Source organism: Mustela nigripes, chromosome 3 (genome assembly GCF_022355385.1).
Source record: "Mustela nigripes isolate SB6536 chromosome 3, MUSNIG.SB6536, whole genome shotgun sequence".
Lineage (NCBI taxonomy): Eukaryota > Metazoa > Chordata > Mammalia > Carnivora > Mustelidae > Mustela > Mustela nigripes.
In genome coordinates this window covers 51,145,131-51,172,735 of record NC_081559.1, presented here as the reverse complement: position 1 = coordinate 51,172,735, position 27,605 = coordinate 51,145,131, and the positions used below count along the sequence as shown (strand labels likewise).

General features: G+C 35.0%; 1 protein-coding gene across 3 annotated transcripts in view; it reads right to left on the bottom strand.

The window, feature by feature from the left end:
* Positions 1 to 27,605, bottom strand: part of GALNT13 (polypeptide N-acetylgalactosaminyltransferase 13) — a 533,010-nt gene that overhangs the window by 432,728 nt on the left and 72,677 nt on the right. For all 3 annotated transcript variants that reach the window (XM_059393983.1, XM_059393985.1, XM_059393984.1), the window contains one exon: positions 17,110 to 17,355. In XM_059393983.1, coding sequence (XP_059249966.1) covers positions 17,110 to 17,251 — 142 coding nt within the window. In that variant the 5' untranslated portion in view covers positions 17,252 to 17,355. The remainder of the gene's footprint in view (positions 1 to 17,109; positions 17,356 to 27,605) is intronic.

Here is a 27,605-nt window from a genome sequence, read left to right as displayed (position 1 = left end):
CCAATGAAGTAGTTTGGGCATAGGAATGGCATGATCTGATTTAGGTTTTAAAAGAATCACTCTAGCTGGTCTGCTGAGAATAGATTATAGGTGAGAAAGGATAGAAGCAGGGAAACCAGTGAATTGTGAGAAGTGTTTGAATTCTGAATACATTTGAAGGAAGAATAAATAGGATCTGCTAAATGGAGGGGAAAAAATTATGGATGTTTAAGATTTTTGGTTTAAGCAACTGGAGTGCTGGGGCTTCTAAAAGCTGAGAGAGAAGACTGCAGGTAGGGAAGCTTTTAGCAGCGGATCGAAGTTCAGTTTTGGTCTCAGTCTGAGGTATCTCTTAGAATCCAACAGACTATATCAAGTAAGTCCTGGTCATAAATGTTTAAAATGTAGGTGAAAAGTGTGTGATGGATATATAAATTTTGAAGTAAACTTGTAAGACAGCCTATAAAGCAAAGAGATCAGATTAGGTGATCTTGCAGAAGGAGTAAGCATAGATAAACAACAGATAAATTGAATCCCATGTCCTGGGCTCCCTCAACATTCTCAGGTAAGGTGAAGCGACAGAGAAAGGAGACTGAGGAGGAGCCGTAGGTGAGGTAAAAAATCAGACGAGTGTGAAGCCTTTAAAAGGCAAGAACAGAAGTATTACAAGGAAGTAGAAATGATTAACTGTTTCGGATGTTATTCACAGTAAAGTAAGATAAAGGCTGAGATCTCGCATTTGGATTAAGCAAGATAGAGACTTCATAGAGTGGCCTTCATAAAAGCATTTTTGGTGAAGTCATGGTGGAAAAGAACCTGACCGGTGCAGTCTGTATTTAAGAGAATTAATTCAAAGACACTGAGTCAAAAAAAAAAAAAGAAAATTCTGTCAAGATAATGCTCTCTTAACTTCTCCATAGAGATATCTGAAGACTTAATGATACGGCACAGGGAACTTGGAGTGTAAGGCTTGGCATAAAGGAGACAGTAAGTGGTATCTCTAATGATGGCAAAGATGTTAATGCACACAATCCTTCCAATTCAGCAAGAGTGCCAATTTCCTCAAGAACAATTTCTCACCTCCTGGAATCCAATCTTTTGAGATCTAGTTCACAGTTCATGTAATAAATAATAGGTAGAATTAGGTATGTTCAGAATAGGCACATTAATAATGAAATAAATTACAATTCATAGATTAAAGGAGAGTAAACTACAAAAGAACCATACTATCTGGCAGCAAATAATAAGGACAGTTATAAATGAGGAACTAGTAACGATTTTTAATTTTTCCCCTTTTAAAGGACAAAGAGAAATGTTTAAATAAGTTATGATGTATTAGAATAATGTATAGCCAATAAAATTGTTTTAAGGAATATTTGATGATGCAGATAAATGTGTGAAATATAAATTGAGAGAATTAAAGCAGGATATATGAAATAAAATAAAGGATAAATAAAATAAAATAGGGATCTAATAGGATCCCTATTAGAAATATAAAGAAATAAACCAGAACTTTATTTTATTTTTTTTTTATTTTTTTTTTAAACCAGAACTTTAATTAAAACAGTCTATCTGTGGCTGTCCTGTAGGTGTTTTTTATATCCTTTCTTATATTTTTCTACACTGAAAAAACACTTTTTAAATAAATATTATGCATTACCGTAACTTGGAAGAAGAATTAATCTTCCAGAGAAAGAATCATATATTATATTTAAGTGATTGTAATAACAGCAATATTTGAAAAGCGTTTTCACTTAAAGGAACAAGGTTTTGTTTTCAGAGCTATTAACTTCAGTAAATATTGTGCACTAATGTCTTTCTATAGAGCTTTTTATGATCCTTTAAGAATTTTTTTAATATATCTATCTAATCCTTTAAAGAGAGAAATGAAATTCTATCTGGGTCACACTTTTGGTTAAGTACAGAACCATGATGAAATCCGTATCTTATAATCACAGCACCAATGTTCCTCTCACTATAATATTTTATGTCCAATATCGCCATTCGTTGTACCAACCTAATGGAATCAGTATGACAGTCATACAAGAAAACACACCTGAATGTATTTCAAAAAAATATGAAGCAAAAAAAAAAAGGATACTGCTTATAGTAATGCCAAATATAGCTTTTAGATGCATATTCTGTACATTTCCACAGCCTGATTTTATCAGATCTGTTTGTATTTAAATATGGTAGGATTCAATGACAACAACGTATTTCCCATTTGTCAACATGAAAAAAAAAATTGAGATTCTTAAATACAGAAAAAGAACAGGTCTGCACCAAGCCTCTCATTTTACAGATCAAGACAGGATGATAACGGGAAACACACTGAGTAGCAAAGCCAAGATCAGAACTGCAGTCTCTCATTCTCCACACTGAAGCAGCCTGCAAATCTGTCAAGTGTTTCATCAGATAATATAAAGTTAAATAATCAAAACAGTTTAGGTCCGGGATATGATTTAGAAGACAAATCAATGGAGTCAAATAAATATGCAGATACAAAGGTGTTGATAAATATAAAGATTTTCCATGTGTTCATTTTAACATTACCAATCAGTAATGAGAGGAAAGATATGGTAATTAGTGAAAACAATACATCCTTATTCCTATGCAAAAATAAAATACATAAGGGTCAAATCATTCAATTTTAAAAAAAGTTTAAAAACAGAAAAACTAAAAAAACTGGGGACTACAAGGACCTCTCCATTCATTCCTGAACCGATGTTTTCCACCAACTGCAGCCCAAAGTTTTATGTTTTTCTTCCTGTCTCCATGGAGTTAACTTGTACCACTAAATGCATCATAGTACAGAGACAGAATTTTACTACTATATAGATTTTGTCATTGTTGAATATATCTACAGTGACTAATATATCACATTTTTTAGCCAACCATCCATTTATCTTTTTTATTTCAAAAATCTGTACTTAAGGCTAGCATACTTATGATTAGTATTTAATGGTAAATTTTAAATATATTAGATAGTAATCTTATCAGGGGCCTGCGTGGCTCAGTCAGTTTTGTCTGACTTTTGATTTCAGCTCAGGTCATGATCTCAGGGTCATGGAATGGAGCCCTGCATCTGTTGGGCTCCATGCTCTATGGGGGGCTGCTCAAGATAGTCTCTCTTTCCCTCTTCTTCTGCTTACTTTTTCCCTCTGTCTCTCTTTCTCTCAAATAAATAAGTAAATCTTTAAAAAAAAAAGTACTCTAAAATCATAAATATTGTGGTGAGATAAATGGTCTCATACAGTGATGAGATGTGAAGATTACCTTTCCAAGAAGTCATTATAGCCTTTTATTTATTTATTTTTAACATTTTTAAATTTAAATTCAATTAATTAACATATGATTTATATGTTTCAGAGGTATAGGCCTGTGATTCATTAGTCTTATATAATAACCAGTGCTCATTGTAACACATACCCATCCCAATGTCCATTACGCAGTTACCCCATCCCTCTACCCACACACCATCCAGCAGCCCTTAATTTGTTTCCTATGATTAAGAGTCTGTTATGGTCTATCTCCCTTTCTGGATTTCATCTTGTTTTATTTTTTTCCTCTCTTCCCCTATGACCCGCTGTTTTGTTTCTTAGATTACACATATCAGTGAGATCATATGATAATTACCTTTCATTGACTGACTTATTTCATTTAGCATAATACCTTCTAGTTCTATTCACCTCATTGCAAATGGCAGGATTTCAATTTTTGATGGCTGTGTACTATTCCATTATAGATACAGATATATACACCACATCTTCCTTATCCATTAATCTATCAATGGGCATCTGAGCTCTTTCCATAGTTTAGCTATGTGGACATTGCTACTACAAATATTGGGGGGGAGGTGCCCCTTTGGGACAAAAAACAACACATAAATCAATGGAACAGAATAGAAAATCAGAAATGGACCCTCAGCTCTATGGACATCTAATCTTCAATGAAGCAGGAAACACTATCCAATGGAAAAAAGACAGTCTCTTCAACAGATGGTGTTGGGAAAACTGGACAGCCACATGACAATGAATGAAACTGGACCGTTTCCTTACACCACACACAAAAATAGACTCAAAGTGGATGAAATACCTAAATACAAGACAGGACTCCACTAAAATCTTAGAGGAGAACACAAGCAGCAACCTCTTCGACCTCAGCCGCAACAACTTCATGTTAGACGTGTCTCCAAAGGCATGGAAAACAAAGGCAAAAATGAACTATTAGGGCTTCATCAAAAAAGATTTTGCAAGGCTCCTGGTTGGCTCAGTCGTTAGGCATCTGCCTTCAGCTGAAGTCATGATCTCAGGGTCCTGGGATCAAGCCCCACATCAGGCTCCCTGCTCAGCGGGAAGCCTGCCTTTCCCTCTCCCACTTCTCTTGCTTGTGTTCTGCTCTCACTTTCTCTGTCAAATAAATAAATGAAATCTTAGAAAAACAAACAAACAAACAAACAAACAAAAACTTTTGCATACCAAAGGAAACAGTTGACAAAACCAAAAGACCCATCAGAATGGGAGAAGATATTTGCAAATGACATATCATATAAAGACTAGTATCCAAAATCTGTAAGAACTTATAAAACCCAACCCCAAAGAGCAAATAATCCAATTAAGTAATGGGCAGAAGGCATGCACAGACACTTCTCCAAAGAAGACATCCAAATGACCAACAGGCACATGAAAAAATGCTCAAGATCACTTGGCATCAGAGAAATATAAATCAAAGCCACAATGCAACACCACCTCACACCAGTCAGTAAGGCTAAAATTAACAAGTCAGTAAACCACAGATGTTGGTGAGGATGCTGAGAAAGGGAAACCCTCCTACACTGTTGGTGGAAATGAAAGCTAGTGCAGCTACTCTGGAAAATAGTGTGGAGGTTCCTCAAAAAGTTGAAAATAGAGCTATCTTATGACCCAGATATTGCACTACTTTGGTATTTACCAAAGATACAGATATGAAGCACCTTTTAAAAGTATATATGTCTTTAAAAAAGTAAATAAAAATATATGTTTATCAAAAATAAAAAATTAAAAAAAAATAAAAATAAAAAAATAAAAAAAAATAAATACAAATATCATTAAAAAAAAAAAAGTAAATAGCATAACCAAGAATCTAGCCTAAGAATATAATCAGCAACATTTTCAATATTTTCAACCTTTCTAAAAATGCTTTTTAAGATTGTTCTGTGGTTAAAAAATAATAATAATTAGAAGTAATCTACAAAAATAAAAAGTAGCTAATTATGAAAATTATAGTATATACATGTAAAATATGCAGCCATTAAAATCATGTTTTTAATAAATATTTCACATGGTACAAAATGCTCATGCTATATTGATCAAAAAAGTTAAAATATTAAATTTTATTTTATGATGCCAATTTCTGGGTGAAATTTCTGGTTATTTTTCTTCTTTATTTCTATTTGTATTTTAAATTTCTTCTACAATAAATACTTATCAATTTTATTATTTGAAAAGGTAGTACTGGGGCACCAGTATGGCTCAGTCAATTAAGCATCTGCCCTTGGCTCAGGTCCTCATCACAGGGTCCTGGGATTAAGCCCCACATCAGGCTCTCTGCTTAGCGGGGAGCCTACTTCTCCCTCTCCCTCTGCCTGCTGCTCCCCCTGCTTGTGCTCTATTTCTCTGTTAAATGAATAAATGGAACCCTTAAAAGAAAGGATGGAAAGAAGGAAGGGAGGAAGGAAGGGAGAGAGGGAAGAACTTTTTTTAAAACACAGTTTATGTTAGACTTTCATTTGCCTTCAAATCAAAATGTCTAAAGGAGATTTGGTTAGTAACATTTGGGTACTTTTCAAGTTATATAACAAAATTTATATCATTTACATATAATACACAGTAAATTCTCTCTGAAAATAAACTCCAATATTTGCTATCAAATCATTCATATAAGAAATAGGAGCACTTGGGTAGCTCAGTTGGTTAAGTGTCTGCCTTTGGCTCAGGTCATGACTCAGGTGTTAGGCCTGAGTCCCTGCATCAGGCTCCCTAGTCAGCATGGATTCTGCTGCTTTCTCCCTCTGCCTCTGCCCCTTCCTCTGCTAGTCCCCTCACACACTCATACATGTTCTCTCTCTCTCTCTCTCTCAAATAATTAAATAAAATCTATTAAGAAATAGGAAAATTTATAGGTATATTCTGAGGAGTATTACATGAAAATAGCATGCTTATTTCTAAAATCCATGCCTTTTTTTATCAAGAAACGAAAGTTTCTAGAACAGCTGGGTTTTTATTTCAGGAAAAAGTAATCTTGACTCTTCTCACACCATACACAAAAATTAAGTCAAAGCTTAAAGGCTAAAACCATAAATCTTCTGGGAAAATGCACAGATTTAAAAAAAAAAAAGTCATCATGGCCTCGGCATATGCAAAGATTTCTTAGATAGGACCCAAAAAGAACAATAAAAGAATAAAAACAATACACCTGGACTTCATGAAAATTAAAAATCTCTGTTCTTTGAAAGACACCATTCTAAAAAAAATTTTTTTTAAAAAGCATTTTTTAAAAAGCAAGCCAGAAACAACTCAATTACAAAATAGGCAAAAGAATTTGAGACATTTCCTAAAAGACTAGAAAAAAACAAACAAACAAAAAAAAACAAAAAAACAACCAACCAACCAAACAAAAAAACATGAGAAGTTACTGAATACCACCAGTTACCAGGACATGCAAATCAAATCAAATGAGATATTACCACAAGTTTACTAAAATAGTAAACTTCTTCTCCCTTTCTAAATAGTAAACTTCTACTTCTCCCTTTCTAAACTGAAAGAAGAATGACTTTCTTAACTTCCTATCCCAAGCTCTGATGCAAATCACGCATTCCAATGTTTGTTGAAAGAATTGTCTCAGCTTATTTAATACTAAATTAGTGAAGATTTTGAGTAGGAAAGTTTCTAAAACATCTTAATTTGGAAATGGGAAATGTTCTTGTTCCAATTAATTTGCAAAGTGAACAAATTAAATGACTTAATATTCCATTTACTTAACTTGAAATTCAAGTAGTTTTAATGAATAAAACGTTAATGTCTGAGACTTTATGTAAAGATAAAAATATGTTCATGCTATTGTGCTGTTATGTAACTAACAACATTATACTCTCCTTCAAAACCTCATGACGCTGATGATCAGTGCACCTTTCCTTTTCCAGAAACCTTCAGTGGCTCCTCATTTCCTAGAGAACAAAGTTAGATTTCTTTTCTTTTTTTTCTCCAGCACTCAAAGTCCTTTAAAATCTATCTCTATCCCAACTTTCAACCTAAAATCTAGAAATCCCCTTTATGTCTGATTCTGCTTCAATCAACCAATTCACTGTTCTCTTATATCCTCACTTTAAAAAAGGCAATAGCTTTCTTCTGGCATTTTATTTCCTCCTGCATTTCACACGTCCACATAATTTATGTTCTTCAAGGCCTCTCCTCTTAGTTCACTTGATATCCCTCTCACAAAAGCCACTACTTCCTATTGCATAATGCAGTTCTGTATGTATACATCTTGTATGTACATGTCATATTTCCGCTAGCCTGTGATTCTTTTTTTTTTTAAGATTTTATTTATTTATTTGAGAGAAAGAGAATGAGAGAGAGTGAGCATGAGAAGGGGAAGGTCAGAGGGAGAAGCAGACTTCCTGCTGAGCAGGGAGCCGAATGCAGGTCTCAATCCCAGAACTCTGGGATCATGACCTGAGCCGAAGGCAGTTGCTTAACCAACTGAGCTCCCCAGGCACCTTAGGTTGTGATTCTTGAAGGCAAATGTTCTAGTTGCTGAAATTCTGTATATTTCAGAATACCAAGTCCAGTACTTTTATTGAATAAATTGATGAAAGAATTGTACCTATTGGTCCTATTAAACCTTGAAAAAAAATAATGTTTCACTGCTGCTCACAACTTTTAACTATTCTTGCTAAGACTTCAGAGGCTTAGCCCCAAAGAGAACTGCTGAAAAACACTGCAATATAAATCAGTATACTGTAGAGGGTCAATAAATGCCAAATTGCTAAAGTCTGAAATAAGGCAAGGCAAACCTGCCAGAATACTTTCCTCTTAAGTATATTAAATAAGATATTTTTTACCGAAGGTCAGTGACTACCTCCTTCTATGTACTTCAGAAATATTCCTATTTGTGTAAATATTTCATAAATTAGCATATAAATGTTGTGATTGTTTTCGCCTAAAAGGAATCTAAGGTGCACCTAATTCAAGGGCACAGAATATGATTCAAAGTGTGGGCCCAGAAGTCTGACAAATCAGGTTGTGAGTCCTTTCTTTCCTCTTACCAGTTTTGCGAACCTGGGTAATTTAATTAACCATTTTAGGTCTCAGTTTCACACACGAAAATGAGGATAATAATGGTATGTATCCTCAATGCTCTGTTGAGATTTAATCAAAACAATATATATAAAACCCCTGACACAGCAAACTTAATAATTGATTATATTAAATCAAATTCATTTTCATTCCTAACATTAATATGTCTATGTGGACTGGCAGGGGAATCAGAGTGACTTGTGGATAAAGTATGGAAGGCCAAAGCATATAACAAAGGTCATAATTTTATAAGGCCCATATATTTTTGAACACTATTTATAAATTTGATAGAAAATTATCTGGGAAATACATGTTCTCTATTCAAACTGTGTCTATATGCCCTACTTTTCATATGACTATAAATATTATTGCCTGAAAGTTCCAGCAGTCATCATAATTTATTAAGGGCAATTCCAATACTGACAACACATTTTAATCAATCAAACTCATCTACTCTACCTCCAAAAGATGAAACCATAGTTCTTTGTCTTTTTGTTTTCTTAAATAAGGAAAACTGGGTGTTAGTTTTAACACTTTACTTCACTGTTTTTCAGTTTTTCCTCACACCTGCACACAGGAATTCTCTGAAGCACCAAAGACTAATCAAACAAAATTAATGAACATTCACTTTTTTAATAAATGATTGTATGGCTCAGTGTTAACGTTATAAGGAGATTATCTAGAAGGAAATAAAAGAAAGGGCTAATGCAAGAATCCACTGTCAAGATTCTAAGAGAACAAGGCTACTTGTGTCCTTAAATTTATGAAGGAAAAGAAAAAAAAGCTGTTCTCCTAGAAAGGATGAAGGGAAACATGGAAATATCAAATTGGGGTTATTGGTCAGCAATTCCATTCATTTTCTTGATTTCCCCCATTGAGAACCACAGTGAGAAGGTCTTAAGGGACACAAGTGGTTAACCGTAACTCTGTAAAACCTTAAAATGCCAGAGAAGGTGATACTGCTCTATAAATGATCTGAAATCAGAGGATCCCTAGGAAATATCTTCCTGTCTGGAATTTATACATCCTTAAGCCAAGGAGATCTGGCATGGTCCATAGTACCTTTGAGTGAAGACAAAACAGTCATTTCAAGTTTTCAGAATATGTATTCCATCCTGGTATTCAAATGAAAGCATGGTACTGGAACTCTAGTACAAACTGTCATTTATTGATAAGAGAGGCCTTTATTTAATACAGGTGTTAAAAACCAACACCTGAATAACCAAATCCTATTCTACTGATTGTGAAAATTATGGCACTCCCCCTTAATCTCAGTACAGAAAAAAATAAATTTTATATATACGTGTGTGTGTGTGTGTGTGTGTGTGTGTGTGATGTTCTCTGCCTCCAGCTCCTAGCAGAGAACATCTCTGACCCTTGTAATTTCCTAACTGATAAGACCACTAGGAGCACCTTTTGGTTCTAATAATCTGTGCCTCTGACACAGAGCTCCTAAATCCCTTGCAATTTCCTGTGTCATAGAAGTGTCTTTTGTAATGGAGGATTGCTGGTGGGGAGGGGGTCGGGGGATTGGCTAAATGGGTGATGGGTATTAAAGAGAGCATGTCTTGGGATAAGCACTGCATGTTATATGTACATGATGATCACTAAATTCTGCTCCTGAAACCAATACTATGCCTTATGTTGACTAACTCAAATTTAAATTGTATATATATATACACATATATATATATATGTTTTTATATATACATATATATATACGTATATATATACACATATATATAATTTAAATTTATATATTAAATTTATATATTAAATTTAAATATATATATTATATATATATATATATATATATATATATATATATATATATATATAAATTTTGTTCTAATGAGGTAACTCTTGGTGGGCTCCTAAATGACTCCTGGCTGGGGACGGGTCGCCAGAAAGACAGATACATGATTACAAGCTTGGAACTTTTGGCCTCCTTCCTCTCCCCTCTAGGAAGGGGAGATGGGCTGGAGATTAAATTAATGATGAATCATTTCTATGTGAGGTGGCCTCTGTAAAAAAGCCCAAAGTATGGGTTTCAGAGAAGTTCTCAGTTGGTAAACCTGACAGGAGGTGGCACACCCAGTTCCAATGGGGACAGAAGCTCCTTCCTTTGGGACCCTTCTGAACTTCACTCAATGTATCTCTTCTTCTTGCTCTTCATTCATGTCCTTTATCACATTTTTTATAATAAACTGATAAATGTAAATAGCCATTTCTCTGATTTCTGTGAGACATTCTAGAAAATCATCAGACTTAAAGAGGGGGTCATAGAGACACCAATTTACAGCTTGTGGATGAGAAGTACAGGTAATTATCTGGGACTGGCAATTGGTATCTGAAGTGGGGGCAGTCCTATGGCACTGAGCCCTTATCTTGTGAGATCTGATGTTAATACCAAGTAGAGAGCATCGGAACTGTAGGACACTCAGCTGGTGCACACAATTGCTTGGTGTGGAGAAAAAGCCCACACATCCGGTATTAGTGGCATTGTATGTGTGAGTAACGGAAAACACAGATGTGTTTTTCCCATACACTTACTCTGCCTCAGTTCACAGATTTTTTGGTAAAAAATTTATGAGTTAACATTTGGAAATAATTTAGAATAGCTGACAGCCTATAATTACTGTGATCATTACTGGCTATGTACTTATGTTTGTTTACATACAAGCAACAATTCTTTCTTAGATATCTCCCCTTTTTTAAAGTAAATTTCATTTCATTCCCTAAGTATGTGCCATATGCTCAAGACTCAGATCAGGTAAAGAAAGGTGGGTTCCTTCCCATCTTGAGTATCATAAATTTATAGATAGCCTTTTCTGTTCTCTGTGATGACAGGAACCCCTCTGGGGTTTCTTTTTTCCTTTTAAAGATTTATTTATTTTAGATGGGGCGGGGCAGAGGGAGAAAGGGAGAGAATCTCAAGCAGACTCCCCACTGAGTATGGAATCTGACACTGGACTTGATCTTATCACCCTGAGATCATGACCTATGGTGAAATAAGTCCAACACTCAAACAACCAAACCACGCAGATGCCCCACCTCTGGGGTTTCTAAGCAAAATCCTTCTATCATATCACTTCGATATCACTACTTCTCATCTCGGACCACACATTATTTACAAACTGACCAAAAGTTAGATAGTAAAAGAGTTTACTTGTCATAGTTTCATTGAAAAAAATGAGCTAGAAACATGTAATCATTCATTTGAAGACCAGGATTTTTAAAGTCATAACTCATTCATTTCATTTTACAGATGGCAACTGAGGCCCAGGAAGATTAAGTAACTTGCCCTCAGACGTAAGTCCTTAGTGGCTCAGCCAAGAGTTGGACCCACTATGGTAGAGTGCTCATGCAAGCCTACCACACAACCTCAAATTTGTCCAAAGTGTTTCTAGGTGGACTACAGCAGCACTTGTCTTTTTAAAAACCTCTTCTCTCAAATATCTAATTCTTCCAGCTTGGGAGTACCACTCATTAGTATTCCATACCAGTTAGGAGTCAGAAATATCCTTCAGTGCACTTTAATTCTAGGTGGCCCCAGACTGGCATGAAAAAGTTAACATGCTCCCCTAACAAGTACTTATGTAACCAAAAAGCAGTCCTTTAGAAAAGAGGAAAAGAAAAAGGATTTACACGTCTGTATTTCATATTGGAACAGGTCTAAGTGCTCCCATAAAGTCGCTGAAATAATCATTTTTTAAACAGCATCATTGAATCATTGATGTGTGAAAATGATAATACTGACTCAGTAACAAAGATTCAATTACATTCCACATGGTTCATTCTTCGATAAAGAAGAAAAAAATGCAATCCATTGTAGAAAAAAATTTTCCATCGAAGTAATGGTTTTTAAGTTTGATATTTGGAGATTAATAATGTAGCCAAATTCCTACTGAACAATTCCATTCAGTTGCCTAGTAGATGTCTAAAATAAACTCAATGTCCACCCTCAACTCATCTACTCCTACATTTTTCCCCCTCTCAGGAATCAGAACCAAAGAATGCCCTCAAGAAACTCAAGGCTCTTTCTTGACACTCCCATATCTCTCACCTGTCAGAGCCAGTCACATATCCAGCACCCATATCTCAAATGCCTCTTCATTTTACCCACTTCCATCACACCTCACCACCATTCCTCTGTCCCAAGTAGGCATCCCTGCCTACAAAGAATTCATGAGACACTACCACAGCATCCTACCCAGCGTCCTTAAAGAGACTGCTTCTTCTCCAATCCATTCTCCACGCTGAATCCATAGTGATCCTCCCGTAACACTAATGTGATCATGTATGCTCTGTCTTTTACATATGTTCAATGGCTTCTCAATTTTCAAATCCAATCAGTAGCTTTTATTCATTTAGTTATCCATGTAATATAATGTAATAGACACATCAAAAACACATTAAAAACAAATCTAGGGACACTACTAATGCCCCAGATTCAGTCAAAATGTCCATTCCCCATCTCATGCACCTGCCTCACCCAACACATGAAAATAAACATTCTAAATTCCATTATCATAATTAATCTTGCTTGCTTTATAGAGTCTTGTTGCATCTCTACATATTCTTAAAATGTATATTTTTAAATTTTAGTTAGTGTTGCATCTTATTTATCATCTTTGAGGGCTATAACTTACTATTGTACTACCAAAATTCATTCATAGATTCCTTTTAACTAATATATACTATTCTCTTACAATGATTTATCACAGTTCATTCATTAGCATTCCCACTGAGAGATCTATGGGTTATTTTCAGCTTTTTTCTTTTTAAAGATTTTATTTATTTATTTTACAGACAGAGTTCACAAGTGGGCAGAGAGGCAGGCAAAGAGAGAGAGGGAAGCAGGCTCCCTGCTGAGCAGAAAGCCCGATGTGGGGCTGGATCCCAGGACTCTGGGATCACGACCTGAGTGGAAGGCAGAGGCTTTAACCCACTGAGCCACCCAGGTGACCCTCAGCTTTTATTTTTATGAACAGTGTCTATGTGGGGAAGAATCCTGAGCATATGACTATGAGTGATGGGTTATATATGAATGTTCAGATTTCAGAAATAACGAACTGTTATCTGAAGTTATTATAAAAATGTGGAGATGGGGGTACCTGGGTGGCTCAGTCAGTTAAGTGACTGACTCTTGGTTTCATATCAAGTTGTGACCTCTGGGTCATTGGTCCCCTGCTCTGGACTTTCTCTCCTTTTCCCTCTGCCCCTCCCCTACCCTCCCCACTCACCCACATACGCTTTCTCTCTTTCAAATAAATAAATAATAAATAAATAAATAAGTCCTTATAATTGCTATTATCAGCCAATTTAATTTTTGACAATTGAATGAATATAAGTACGTCATTACAGCCTTGGTCTATGTTTCCCTGATCACAATTGAGGTTAAATATTTTTTCATAAGTGTTTGTTCCTGTATGTTTCCTTTTCTAAGACATGTCTATTCATTCCTGTCACCCATTTTTTCCTATTGGGTTATTTGCACTTTCCTTATTAATAATAGTGTGTGTGTGTGTGTGTGTGTGTGAGTGTGTGTGTGTGTGTGTTTTATATATATCTCAGTTGCATGATCTTTTTTTTTAAAGATTTTATTTATTTCACAAAGAGAGAGAGAGAGATCACAAGTAGGCAGAGAGGGAGGGAGAAGCAGACTCCCTGCTCGAGCCAATGCAGGGCTCGAGCCCAGGACCCTGAGATCATGACCTGAGCCAAAGGCAGAGGCTTAACCCACTGAGCCACCCAGGCGCCCCAATGATCTTTTAACATCTACAGTTCGTAACTTCTCTTTTAAGGTATATTTTAATGAAACAACTTTCTCAATTTTCGTATAGTTAAATAGCCAAATTTATTTATATTTTCTTTTATGGTCAATGTTTTTTGTGTAGTGTTTTAGAATTTTTCCTTAATTCAAGGTCTTATAAATGCCTAAATTATTTTCACTAAAAGTTTTAGTTTTATTGTTGACATTAAAAAATCCTAAAATTTATCTTGGTTCATGACATGAGTTGGGCATCCAATTTCATGTTTTCCACATAGACTGCCATCTTATTTTCAAATCCATTAATTAAAGAGCCTTCTCTCCCCCACTGATCTGTGGTGCTCTTGTCATATTTTCAATGTCCAAACACTTGGTGTAAGTCTACTTCTGTAGTCTCTATGCTATTCTATTGGGGCAATTTAGCCCATTGTGACACCTTATACCAATACTAGTCTTAATTACTCTAAGAAGAGCTCTGTATTTTTCTCATTCAGAAGTATCCTGTAATCTCTGTTATTTCATAAAAATTCTAGTGCCTTCCTTTCCTTTCCTCTTCACTGGGCTATATTCTTTTCTTTTCCTTTCCTTTCTTTTATTTTTTGAAATATAACAGACATAGACCACTATGTAGGTTTAAGATGTACAAAGTGTTGATTCAATAGGCACTTAAATAATTGACAAATTCATAAATAAATGAATAAACGTGTCTCAAAATTAATTCATAGTGTATGCCAGTAGTGGGTACTTAACATTGCTTAAAATTTAGTATAAAAAGGGATCTGAGAAACCACCTAGTCCAAACCCCCCCTTTTTTTTTAATAATGGGGACACATAAGTCCAGAAACATCAACTTCTTTTAAGTCATGTAGCATGTGCAGAACATTAAATTTTTAGTCAAGTACAGTTTGTACAGCATTGTCTGCCTGTAAATAAAATATCATTTTAAATATGTGGCACGATTACTAAATAAAGTAAGATTCTAAAATAAGAAGAACAAACTGAGGGTTGCTGGGGGGAGGGTTTGGGAGAAGGGGGTGGGATTATGGACATTGGGGAGGGTATGTGCTTTGGTGAGTGCTGTGAAGTGTGTAAACCTGGTGATTCACAGACCTGTACCCCTGGGGATAAAAATATATGTTTATAAAAAATAAAAAAATAATAATTCAAAAAAAAATAAAATAAAATAAGAAGTAACAATAGAAAATAAACTTAAAACCCTAAAGTCTATTTCCATTTATTCAAGACAAATATTAATGTACAACATTAAACAAGCCTTAAAAATACAGAGAATGTAGTTTAATTTTACAACTTAAGTGTAAGGAAAAATTACTAATTTTGCCTTGTATCTTTAAATTTCACCTTTTGAGATTTAAGACTGAGCATTAAGGGCTTAAATCAGCAAAGCTGTACATTTTTTGGTACTCGCAGAATAAGCTGTCATAGTTTTGCTGAATCAGATTATGACATTTTTTTGCGACCAATCTAGATGTCCCTATTCAACAAATGACAAAGCGATCATTCCAAACTGATGAGATCCACTTTCGGCCAACCAGTAGCTCAACTCATTCAACAAAGAAGCAGAGAAGGCGAATTTTTTTCTGGAATTTTAACCAAAGGTCAGCATATCAATCCCCATGTTCATTTATCAAAAACTGATAGACTTATTAATCTTTGAATAATTCTAGTATAAAGGCATAAAATATGTATATAAACTACCTAAATGGGTCTAGGCACTGTCACTTTGAAAGCACTTTCTCTCCATTTTTTGTGCCAGTCAAAAAAATTACAGTGAGAGAAACTCATTTTGGAAAATAAGAAGATAGAATGTCTCCAACTGAGCAAAAGCATTACTGCAATCTAAAGTGAAAAAAAAAGTTCAAAATACTCTTACTAAAAACTAACTTTTGGAAATGATCTTCTGTGTTTCCTAACCCTCATATAACCAAATAGTAACAATAAAATTCTGTTTATTCACATATTTTGATTAATAACCTCAAAAATATCTGTCAGATTAAAAGCTAACTACATCCATTAAGCAAATGCAAAACTCAAGTCAGTAATTTAGATTTACTTTTCTAAAAGGTACAAACATTCGAAATGGGATTGAAAGCCTACTTTTTATCATATTTATAAAGAAAATTTGCTAAGCAGAGAATTACTGTAAACTAGATTTTAAGAAAACCAATGTTTAAGGCAATGGTAATAAAACTAATTTCAAGCGTCCTATATACATTAGAAGCACTCCTATACGAGGAATATTATGGAAACTTTTTAATGAATCTAAAAGTCAACAAAAAGCATAGAGAAAATTATTTGGAGTAACTGCAGAAAATGAATCCCTACGGCTTGACTTAATAAATCAGCTTTTATAAAAATCATTGTTTCTTATGTAATCACTGAAACTGGTCCCTAAAGAAGGGAAAAATCAAAAGGAAACTGATTCCTTCCTAAAGAAGGAAATACTACGTTAACATGACTTTATCATGTACTTGGAATTATGGGGCAACGACCTGGTACCCGCAGATCAAATCTGGCCATCAATATGTGTTTTGTTTAAAAAGTTGTTTGTTCATTTATCGTTTTTAGAAGTCTGTAAGGGTGTCATGTGTCCTTACATTTTGTTACAATCCCCACCATCTCACTTTAGTAGTTTTTCCCTTTTATGTTATATACTTAGCCTCTAAGTACATAGAGCCTAAATTTTAAATTCTGGAAGCCTAAATTTTAAATTCTGTCCAATTTGAATGTTCACTACCCTGTTCTTTCCACACAGTCACAGAACACTGGAATTATTAGAATTGGAGGGTACCTTAGAGGTTAGCTAACTCGTCTCATTTCTTCCAACAAGACCCCTGAGGCCGAGCAAAGAAAGTAGCTTTCCCACGGGTAAATGTACACTAATAGTTCTGCCAAAATGCTCTTCTAACTCAACAGCTTACAAAATCCCTATTTCACAGTTTCGTCAAGAGTCACCACAACTCTCATCTTTATAAAAGCAACATTTGCTTCAGAAGCACTTACCCCTGAGTGCTGGTAGCAGGGATCGCTCCTTCTTGTCGTCACACTTGTTACATTCACTGAAGTACAGAAGTAAGAAGACGTCAACAAACACCCACATCAGGGAAGTGGCCAGAACCACCTTGCAGTAAACAAACCTCCTCATGTCTTCTTTTGATTTCTAGTTAACACACAGATCGAAGACAGATGCTACAGTGATAACTCCAAGCCACAGGGGTGAACTCCAAGATAAAAGCAGGATGCATCCCACTGTATTAAAAAAAAAGGAGGAGGGGGGAAAAGAAAATTTCATTATTGCATAGTTTGTTGTCCATATAAAGGAAATATAACATGAAATAGATGATTTATTTAATGTCTCCATACATACATATCCTCACTCAGCCTTCAAATTCAGAATGAAAAGCCTAAATACATGAAAACTGTAAGCAAGCCAGGTGGCTAAAATTCTAACAGCTAATCCTGGATCTGTCACTACTCTGCCAGGCACGCGACAACTATCTGATTTCTTCAGGTTGTATTCTTTTCTTCAAAAGCCCTATGATGATATTCAGCAGAGCACCACGCTGTCACACAGAGCAGGCCCGAATTTATCCTGATTCAGCACTTTTGAGGAGCCAATACTGCTGAAATAGAAATCATCCTGGAATATAATATATAATAGTAGTTAAAAACTACCTTTATACACAGACAGGCCTATGTTTAGTGACCTCTTATCTATGGGATCCTTTAAAAAAATTTTTTTTAAGATTTATTTACTTATTTGAGAGGAAGAGCACAAGCAGGAGGGGCAGAGGGAAAGGGAGATCTCAAGCAGACTCCCTGCTGAGCACAGAGCCAGATGTGGGGCTCGACCTCACCACCCCGAGATCACAACCAGAGCCAAAACCGTAAGTCTGACACTTAACCGACCACACCCTCCACGGGCCCCACTGTGGGATCCTTTTAAGCCTCTGTTTCCTCACCTATAAAATGAGAGTAGCAAGGCCAAACCTAAAGATTGTTATGAGAACTAACCACAATAATGCTTGTAAAGTATCTTGCAAAACAGATAATTATTAATATTAACATACAAAACAAAAATTCTTGAATTCTCAAAAAGGACCATTACATGAAATTAGTCATCAGCCACATAGCCTTAAAAACCCCATCTGGACTGTGCAGAAAGTATCCACAACAAATGTATATTTTAGAAAGGATCGTGTATGCTCAAAAAAAGTATCAGAGGGGAAACAAAATACTAGTTTAAAGTGACTTAAAATAACCAAAGCAAGAATTCTAGAAGGCATAACAGGTAAGTGCACAAGTATTGAGAGATATTCAAAGTGTAGAATTAATATCATAAACATATTTCTTTCATTTATACTATAAAGAGAGGAACTGCCTGGTCAATTGATTTACATAAAGTTACAGTTAAGTCATGTACAGTAAGTATAACAAACCAAAAATATTCTCGGATCATCTGTTACACTTAAAATAACATCAACTGTGGGGCTCCTGTGGCTCAGTCTTAGGTGTCCCACTCTTAATTTCAGCTTGGCATAATCTCAGGGTCATGGGTCATGAGATAGAGTCCATGTTGGCCTGCTTGGGATTCCCTCTCTCCCTCTCCCTCTGCCCGCACTACTCACTCTCTCTCTAAAAAAATAAAATATAATATAATAATAACTTAAATATAAAATCTTTGATGTGGATTAGTAACATAGCCTTGAAAGATATTTGGGAAGAAGAGCTATTAAATACAAAGATACTTGAAATATTTCATAAATATTTGTCTCAAAATAAAAACATCAAAGGCAATTTGCAGAAGCAGAAGCTCTTTAAATTAATGGCAGCTGACTTTGCATGATAAAGCAACACCAATGCTGCTGCCTGTTACAAACTACCCAGACTCACAATGATTTCAAAATTTACATAAAGTGACAGCTGAAAAAATTGTAAGAGTCTATTTTCACGATCTACATTAAATTTACATTTATTCAGCATATAGTTATTAAAGAAAGAAAGGTGCAAAATCTGCAAACTGAAGGAATATATGACTTATGGGGTTTACCTATTTGCTTATTATTTTTCTTAAAAAAATGGCACATTAATTATCTATTTTATTTCATTTTAACTTCACTTTTTGTAAATATTATAACTAAACATTGGAACTCAGCCTCTAAACCTGGTAACAAGGGAATAATTCCCCTATGTATCTTTCCTGTTACTTTCTGCATGCTTTACTGAATATGAGATATGAAACAATTCAAGCTATTTTATCTTTCTTCAGTCCTATGATGAAGCAGTCCCCTTCAGTTTATTGTGGAAAAAAGTCTCACAGGAAAGTATACATAACACTAATGGTTACCAAATGGCCATCCCCAGATTTAAGACAGGAATATCTTAAAAGATCCTATAATAAAAGATCCTATTTGTTATATAAAGATCTATAATAAAAGGCATAAACAACACCATCCCTGGCTCTGTCATAAAATGAAAAGATGTCTTTGGGTAGGCATTTGCCTCTCTGTGCTTCGTTGCCTTTACTATAACATATTCCCTGTTGTATTCACCTCATAAAATATTGTAAGGCTTATGTGATATAACACATGAGAACATTTTTAAAAGAAAATATAAAAAACACTATTATAATAAAAAATGTGAAATCACTTAAATATTAAAATGTCTAAGATAAGACATTTCCTAATAGCCTAACATTTAAGGTTATTCAGAATTTAATATAAACTTTAGTTATAATAGAAAGTCGAAATCATATCTTATTGCCACTTCAAGCATTACTCAAATTATCTAATTTCATAGGCTGACAGAGCTATATATCAAGCCATTAGCACGGAGAGAAGTCTCCTCACTATTTTAATGATAAAATGACTCTGCTGTTTAAATTTTTTGTTTGTGAAAGTCTTCCCTCATATATTTCAACTTTTGAATTCCATCTCTACCTTGAAAAAATACTAAATCTTATCATTTGTAAGTTTTATCTGCTGACACTTGTATAATAGTAACCTCATATATTGTGTCCCAATACTCTTCATGAGAACAAAACTGATTGAGCAGAAGGAAGGTACAACATACACAGTTAACAGTAACCACCATAAACACAGTTGGCAGCCGAGGTTTATTTAAGAGAATCAGCATCTGTATTGTGTTTTTATTCCAGTAAGCCTCTATTAATTTGCAAACACTTCTCGGTTTCTCAGACTGAATCCAAGTTCTGCAATATCACTGGCTTGCCAAGCCAATGTGGAACACGACTAACTTGCATAAACTACAGGCTCTTCTATCTGAAAACACAGCCCCTTTCCTAACCATTTCAGTATCTCTGGAGCACATTATTTCTCTCTGTAATAGTATTGATCTAGGTAGGAATACTTATAAAAGAAAACCATCAAGTACTATCTTGTTAGTCTGACTGCTTCTCTTTTTCTTCTATCAGTCAGATATTCTATGACATATTACATGATTTGACGATATGCACCATTTTCTTTTTTTTATCAAAAATAAATTTTAAATTAAAAAATCTAGACAAAGCTTAGGAGTTTGGTACATATGTTTTAAATAAGGATAAAGAGTTTTTTTTGTTTTTGAATTGAAGTTATTACTTGCATAAAGAGTCTAGTTAGTTGCCACTAGACATGTTTATCTGTACTCATTTTATTTTGTAGAAAATTGCATAATAGGTACAAATCTATCCAATCTACTTTGTGAGGCTGTCAAAGGATCCTGGGAGCTAGCAGAAGACTGCTGATAGTACTCCCAGAAGTTCCAGGCACCAACATGCTTCAGATGTTTTAAATAACTGTGCAGGAGCTTCTGGGAGCTGATGACTGGACAAATTTGCAGAATTTAGTTTACAGACTGATAAATCTAATGTGTAAGCACTGAAAAAAAGTACCCTGCATTAGTCACAGGTATGCTTGACAAGAAGACTGATCTATGTATGAATGAAAATCAAAAATAAAGATGAGCTAAGGAAATCTGCCCCAGCCTAAACCAAAGGATCCACTACAAAAATCACATGGGAATATATACTAAGAGAGAAAGAAGCAACATAATATTAAACGAATGCCTGTGTGGAAACAGTGGAACAGAAAGGAAAGAACAGCCCTCGCTTGCTTTTAAACTAAGGAAAGTGGAATATTCATAACATAAAATTTGATTATTGGGAGGCAACCTAGCATAAGATTTAAATTATATAGTGCAGAGTTAGAATGCCAGGGGTTGAATCTGCATTTCAGTACTCACTAGTTGTATGGCTTAATTCAAGTTGCTTAAATGTGCTTAAATGTGTGCCTCGATTAAGTTTCCTAATCAGAAAATGTGAACAGGCTATGGTGAGTGCTGAATAACTGATATACGCAAAACTCTTGTAACAGTGCCTGGCACTCAGGAGGGACTCAATATACATTAGTTAGTAGTAGTAGTAGAAACAATAATATTATCAACATCATGAACATGATCAAAAGAATGAGAAAAAAGGGTGAGAATTCTCTTAGCCCACCTCTTCAGAAGTAGCATAAATTCAGTATGTATGTATTCAGGGGGTCGGAAGACAAGATCATCATCATCATGAATATATTTAATATTAATAACTGTATTACAAGTTATAGTGTTTTATATTTAATAATCACAAATATATTTAGTAGGGTTTATGATCAGGAAGAGTCACACAGGATTGACAATTGTCAAAACTCTGAATCATAGACTTAAGAGCTATGCATTTCATTCTGTATAAATTATACCCCATTTTCTTAAGGCAAAAGAAAACTGTTTGTGTACCTATCATTTGATTCCCTGACTAGTATCTTTCTGACTCTTTTCCTAATTGTGTTCTCAGCAGCAGAAACTTGGGTCTCCAGACTGTTTCTTACATATACCTTGCCTCAGGGCCTGTGCATGTGCTGTTTTCTCTGTGCACTGACATGGTCATGGCTCCCTGCTCTTATTTCCTTCAGTTCTTTCTTACTTCCTGCTCAAATGTCAAATCTTGGAGAGCTTTCCATCAACCTATATAAAATAACACACACAACTCAGTCATGCTGTATTTCTTTAATTCATTTATCTTTCTTCTTTGTACCTAATACCCCCAAACATATTAAAAGATTAATCGTTTTTTATAATTTGTTTATTATCTGCTCATCTTAAGTAGTAAGTTATATGAGAACAAGATTTCAAACATCTTATATATTCCATTTCTCACTCAAATATATTTAAGTTTTTAAAACTCTAGCACTCGTTGTTATAGTTTATTATGAATTTTGCCACAGCCATCCCCAAAAATTCATATATGAAGTCCTAACCCCCAGTATTTTAGAATGTGACTATATTTGAAGATAGAGCCTTTAAAGAGTTAATTAAGGCAAAATTAGATCATACACATTGGTCCTAATCTAAATGATGGGCATCCTTATAAAAAAGGTCATTAGGACACAGCGGAAAGATCATGTGAAAACAGAGAAGGCAGCCATCTACATGCTATAGAGAAAAACCTCAGAATGAAATTAAGTCCACTAGGGCACCTAGGTGGCTCAGTGGGTTAAAGCTTCTGCCTTCGGTACAGGTCATGATCCCAGAGTACTGGGATCAAGCCCCACATCGGGCTCTCTGCTCAGCGGGGAACCTGTTTCCCTTACTCTGTCTCTCTGCCTGTCTCTCTGCCTGCTTGTGATCTCTGTCTGTCAAATAAATAAATTTTAAAAAAAAGAAATTAAGTCCATTGACACACTGATTATTATATTCTAAAATCTGTGAGAAGATAAATTTCTGTGTGTAAACAACACAGTCTGCGATACTTTCTTGTGGCAGCTATACGAAACTAATAAGCAGGTTAATCAGACTTTCTCCTATTCCACTCCTACTTGCAAACAGATGAACATGACCTAGAAAGAGTCCCCCCCCCCATATGCTGCCTGTTCTCCTTTTCATGCTATAAACTCACATCCCACTACTCAGTGCTTTGCTGCCATCTTGGAACAGTTCCTACTCAAATCAATCTTCATCCATCAGGAAACTTCTGCACATTGTCTGCCTTCCTCAGACTGCCATCTCCACACTTCTTCCTCTTAGCCAATCACTACATTTCTACATTTAGCAGAGAAGACATAAACAATCAAAAAAGTATTTTGCCTACTGCCATGCTGAATGTATCAGCCTGCTTGTTCTATGACTGCCAAGCCTAAATCTGCAGGTCCAGGTGTGACAATGGATGACTGTCCCTTTAGGAGTGCAACACCCTCTGCTTTCACATAGGATGTCACTGACGGAGTGCACTTGTCTCTTCTGCATTATTGTTTCTTCTCTACTAAGTCAATGCTATTCATACAAAGATGCTGTATGAATAATCACCTTAAAATAAATTGATTTGTCCCCACATCCCTCTTCAGCTACTCCTCCAGCACCCTGCTCACCTTTAATACAAAACTTCTAGAAAGAATTATGTATACCCACTGCCTACATATCCCATATCCCTAACCTCATATTTTTTTCTTAAACCCAAAAGGATTTGGCCCCTGCCACCATATGGAAACCTTATTTGACACAATCACAGCCAATCGGTCAATACAGATTGACCAATTCAGTGGTCAATCCTTAAGCAACATTTTACGTAACTCCTAAGCAGGATTTGACATAGCACAGGCTGTGTCAAAAAACGTTATACTTTTTTTTTTTTTTTTTTGGTATGGTACCAAAAACATTGTACTTTTTTGTTTCTTTCATCCATACAAATCAATGATTAATCCTTTACAGACAGCTCTCAGTGCTCATCACAAGTGCCCTCCTTAATACTCATCACCTGTTTAACCCATCTTTGACTCACTTTCCCTCCAGTAACCATAAGTTTTTTCTCCATAGTTAAAGAGTCTGTTTCTTGATTCGTCTCTCTTATTTTTTTTCCCTTTGCTCATTTGTTCTGTTTCTTAAATCCACATGAGTGAAATCATGTGGTATTGGTCTTTCTCTGACTTATTTCATTTAGCATAATACTCTTTGGCACCATCCATGTCACTGCAAATGGAAGATTTTGGTCTTTTTATGGCTGATCAATATTCCATTATAGATAGATAGATGGATAGATAGATAGACAGAGACCATATCTTCTTTATCCATTCATCAGTTGATGGACATCTGGGCTCTTTCCATAATTTGGCTTTCTATAATTTGTTGGTAATGCTGCCATAAACACTCGGGTGCATGTATTCCTTCAAATTAGAATTTAGGTATCCTTTGGATAAATACCTAGTAGGGCAACTGCTGGGTCATTTTGTTTCACTTTGTTTTTTTGTTTGTTTGTTTGTTTTGCTTTTGTTTTTGTTTTTTTAACTTTTTGAGCAACCTCCATACCATTTTCCAGAGTGGCTACACCAGTCTGCACTCCCACCAATAGTGAATGAGGGTTCCCCTTTTTCTGCATCCTTGTCAACAACTGTTGTTTCCTGTGCAACATTTTTTTACACCCCCTATTTGATCTTGCAGCAAATTTTGTTGCCTCTGCTTTCAGATTTGACCCACTTCTCACCAATCCCTTCGCTGCCACTCTAGACCAAACCACCATCACCACCTTGACACACCGCTTTAACTTCTTTTTTTAAAAAATTACTGAAGATTTACAAACCATATAATTCACCCATTAAAGTTTACAATGCATTGGCTTGTAGTATAGTCACAAAGCTCTACACAAACACTTTTAGAACACTTCCATTACCTCAAAAGAAAAGAGCTCCCTTTCCCTATAACCTCCCAATTTTCACAGGACCCCTAGCCCTAGGTAACTGCTATTCTAATTTCTGCCTCTTACCAAAGTGTCCATTATGAACTTTCATTTAATTGGAATCATACAACATATGCTCCTTTGTGACTGTCTTCTCACTTGGCATAATATTTATAAGATGTATACATGCTGTAGTGTATACCAGTACTTCCTGTCTTTTACTTGCCAAATAATATTCCATTGTATGACATACCACATTTTATTTATTCATTTATCAGTAGGTATATATTTGGATTATTTCCACTTTTTGGTTATTATGAATAAGGCAGCTATGAACATTCATGCACAAATATTTGTATGGACACAATGTATTCTTTTCTCTTGAGCATATCCCTAGAAGTACTATCACTCAAAGAAAACTGAAACACTAGGAATGATTCCAAAATGCAAAGCTCTTTTTAATGTAGTTATTATATATAATTATTAATGTTAGGACAATGTAGTAACAAAATTATTGAGCATGTAGAGATTGAAAGAAGAATGAAATGCTACACAGAATATTTACGAGGCGGCAGATGCCACTTCTCAAAACAGTCTGTTCTACATTGGTCTTCGTAGTCATGATTGTAAACACAAATATGCATTTTATGAAGATGCCATGAATGGCAAAGTCTAAAGCATATGTTAATAAGACTTTACAAGCAATGGATTATCAATAAAATATAATGAAATTAAGTCTTCAAGAAGAAAGCTTGTAAAAAGCTATTCATGACCCTCAAGAAGATAATGAAATTAAGTAGTTTAAAAAAAAATGGGGCGCCTGGGTGGCTCAGTGGGTTAAGCCTCTGCCTTTGGCTCAGGTCATGATCCCAGGGTCCTGGGATTGAGCCCCGCATGAGGCTCTCTGCTCAGCGGGGAGCCTGCTTCCTCCCCTCTCTCTCTGCCTGCCTCTCTGTCTACTTGTGATCTCTGTCTGTGAAATAAATAAAATATTTCAAAAATAAAATACAATAAATAAAAAAATTAAAAATGTATTCATAGAGGCATTTGGGTGGCTCAGTGTTAGGTTAAGCCTCTGCCTTCAGCTCAGGTAATGATCTCAGGGTCCTGGGATCGAGCCCCACAATGGGTTTTCTGCTCAGCAGGGAGCCTGCTTCCTCCCCTCTCTCTCTGCCTGCCTCCCTAACTACTTGTGATCTCTATCAAATAAATAAATAAAATCTTTAAAAAAAAATGTATTCATCAACCTAAAAGGTGTTCACCATTTATTTGTTTCAGGTATTTAATGCAGCTTAGTATTCATCTTATAATATAGCATAGCAGAAGTTTAAGTTTGTTCATTAATAGTTATCAAGAGGGGTAAACAGAAATTCAAAATGTTCAACTGGATATAAGACCTAGGGATTTAAGACAACAATAGAGCATTTAGACAGTTCCCAACAGACATCCGCCAGTGAGCTGTTCCTCTTTTGTCACAACTCACATGATTAAAAAGAAAATAATCGTTTCCACTGAGACATTAAACCATTAGAAAATCTTAACCTCAGCTTCCTAGCTGGCCTTAAGACTTTTGAATTCTTCATAACAAAACATGTAAGGAATGAATGATCCTTATTTGAAATGTGGAGGCTAACAGCTATTCCTTGTCTAGGCTTTCTTTCCAAAGCATTTATTTGTAGAAGACAATGAAAAACCATATTAAATCATCTTTAAAATTATATCAGAAACATTCTGCTCCAGCTGGTAATTAGCCGGAGACATAAAGAAAGTAAAGTCAAAGAAAAGTCCAGAACTCTAGGGCACAAAAGGATGCCAACAGCACAAAGGAGAGGATGCAACAGGGATTTAGCCACAAGAAATCCCAGAAGCAAAACTGGCAAGTGCTCCTTTCCAAATTTTTATCATACAGATGCACAAACATGAATAAAATTTTATTTGCCTGCTTGAATATTTTAATATAGTGGGTTTTATTTTTATCTTAATGATACCTGAAAGAAATGCACATACTTCCCAAAAACAGGGTGAAGAAGTATTAACAGGTAAAATATTCAAAATCCTCCACTCAAAAAAAAAAAAAAACACCTTAATAAAGCTACCATATACTTACTTATTACTTTGATTTGCAGCTTAAGTTTATGTTTTTTATTTCCTGCAACCTTCTTGGTGAAGTTATTAGTCATAAATTAAGTGCCTTAAAACAGGCAATTAAAGGGAAGAAGTAAATAAAGAATTAAAAATCAGAATATTGATTAATTAGTCCCCAGTTAATTAACAGTAAAGTAAAATTATCATATACTCAAAGAATGAAAATGAAAATTCATATTCTTATTAGCAAAGCAATCTTGTCTTACAAAATTGTTAACGACTAAACTTGTTTATCAATATAAAGCAATCTATTATAATGGAGGATATAATCCAGTAATACAAAATATAGAAGCATTATCAATTAAGGAAATTTTCCAAAAATACATGAGAAAGGGAAACAAGATTTAAAAGCTGAGCAGAGATTACCATTACATGTACAAGCAAATGAACAACCAACCCGAACACAAGGCAACATTTTCCCTGTTGTCTGCAAAAACTACTAATTAATTTAATTAAGGATTGTGTGAATTAAAGAACTGTACATTAAAATTAAATACTGGTTTTGATAAAATTATATTTTAGGATGAAATGAGTCCTTTTTTACTTTGTGGGTGAAAATGTAAAATGATAAAAACTTCTTTGGAAAGAAGTTGGCTTATTAAAAATAAATGATTTTTTTATCTAGCTTCTTAAAAATAACCATATACTT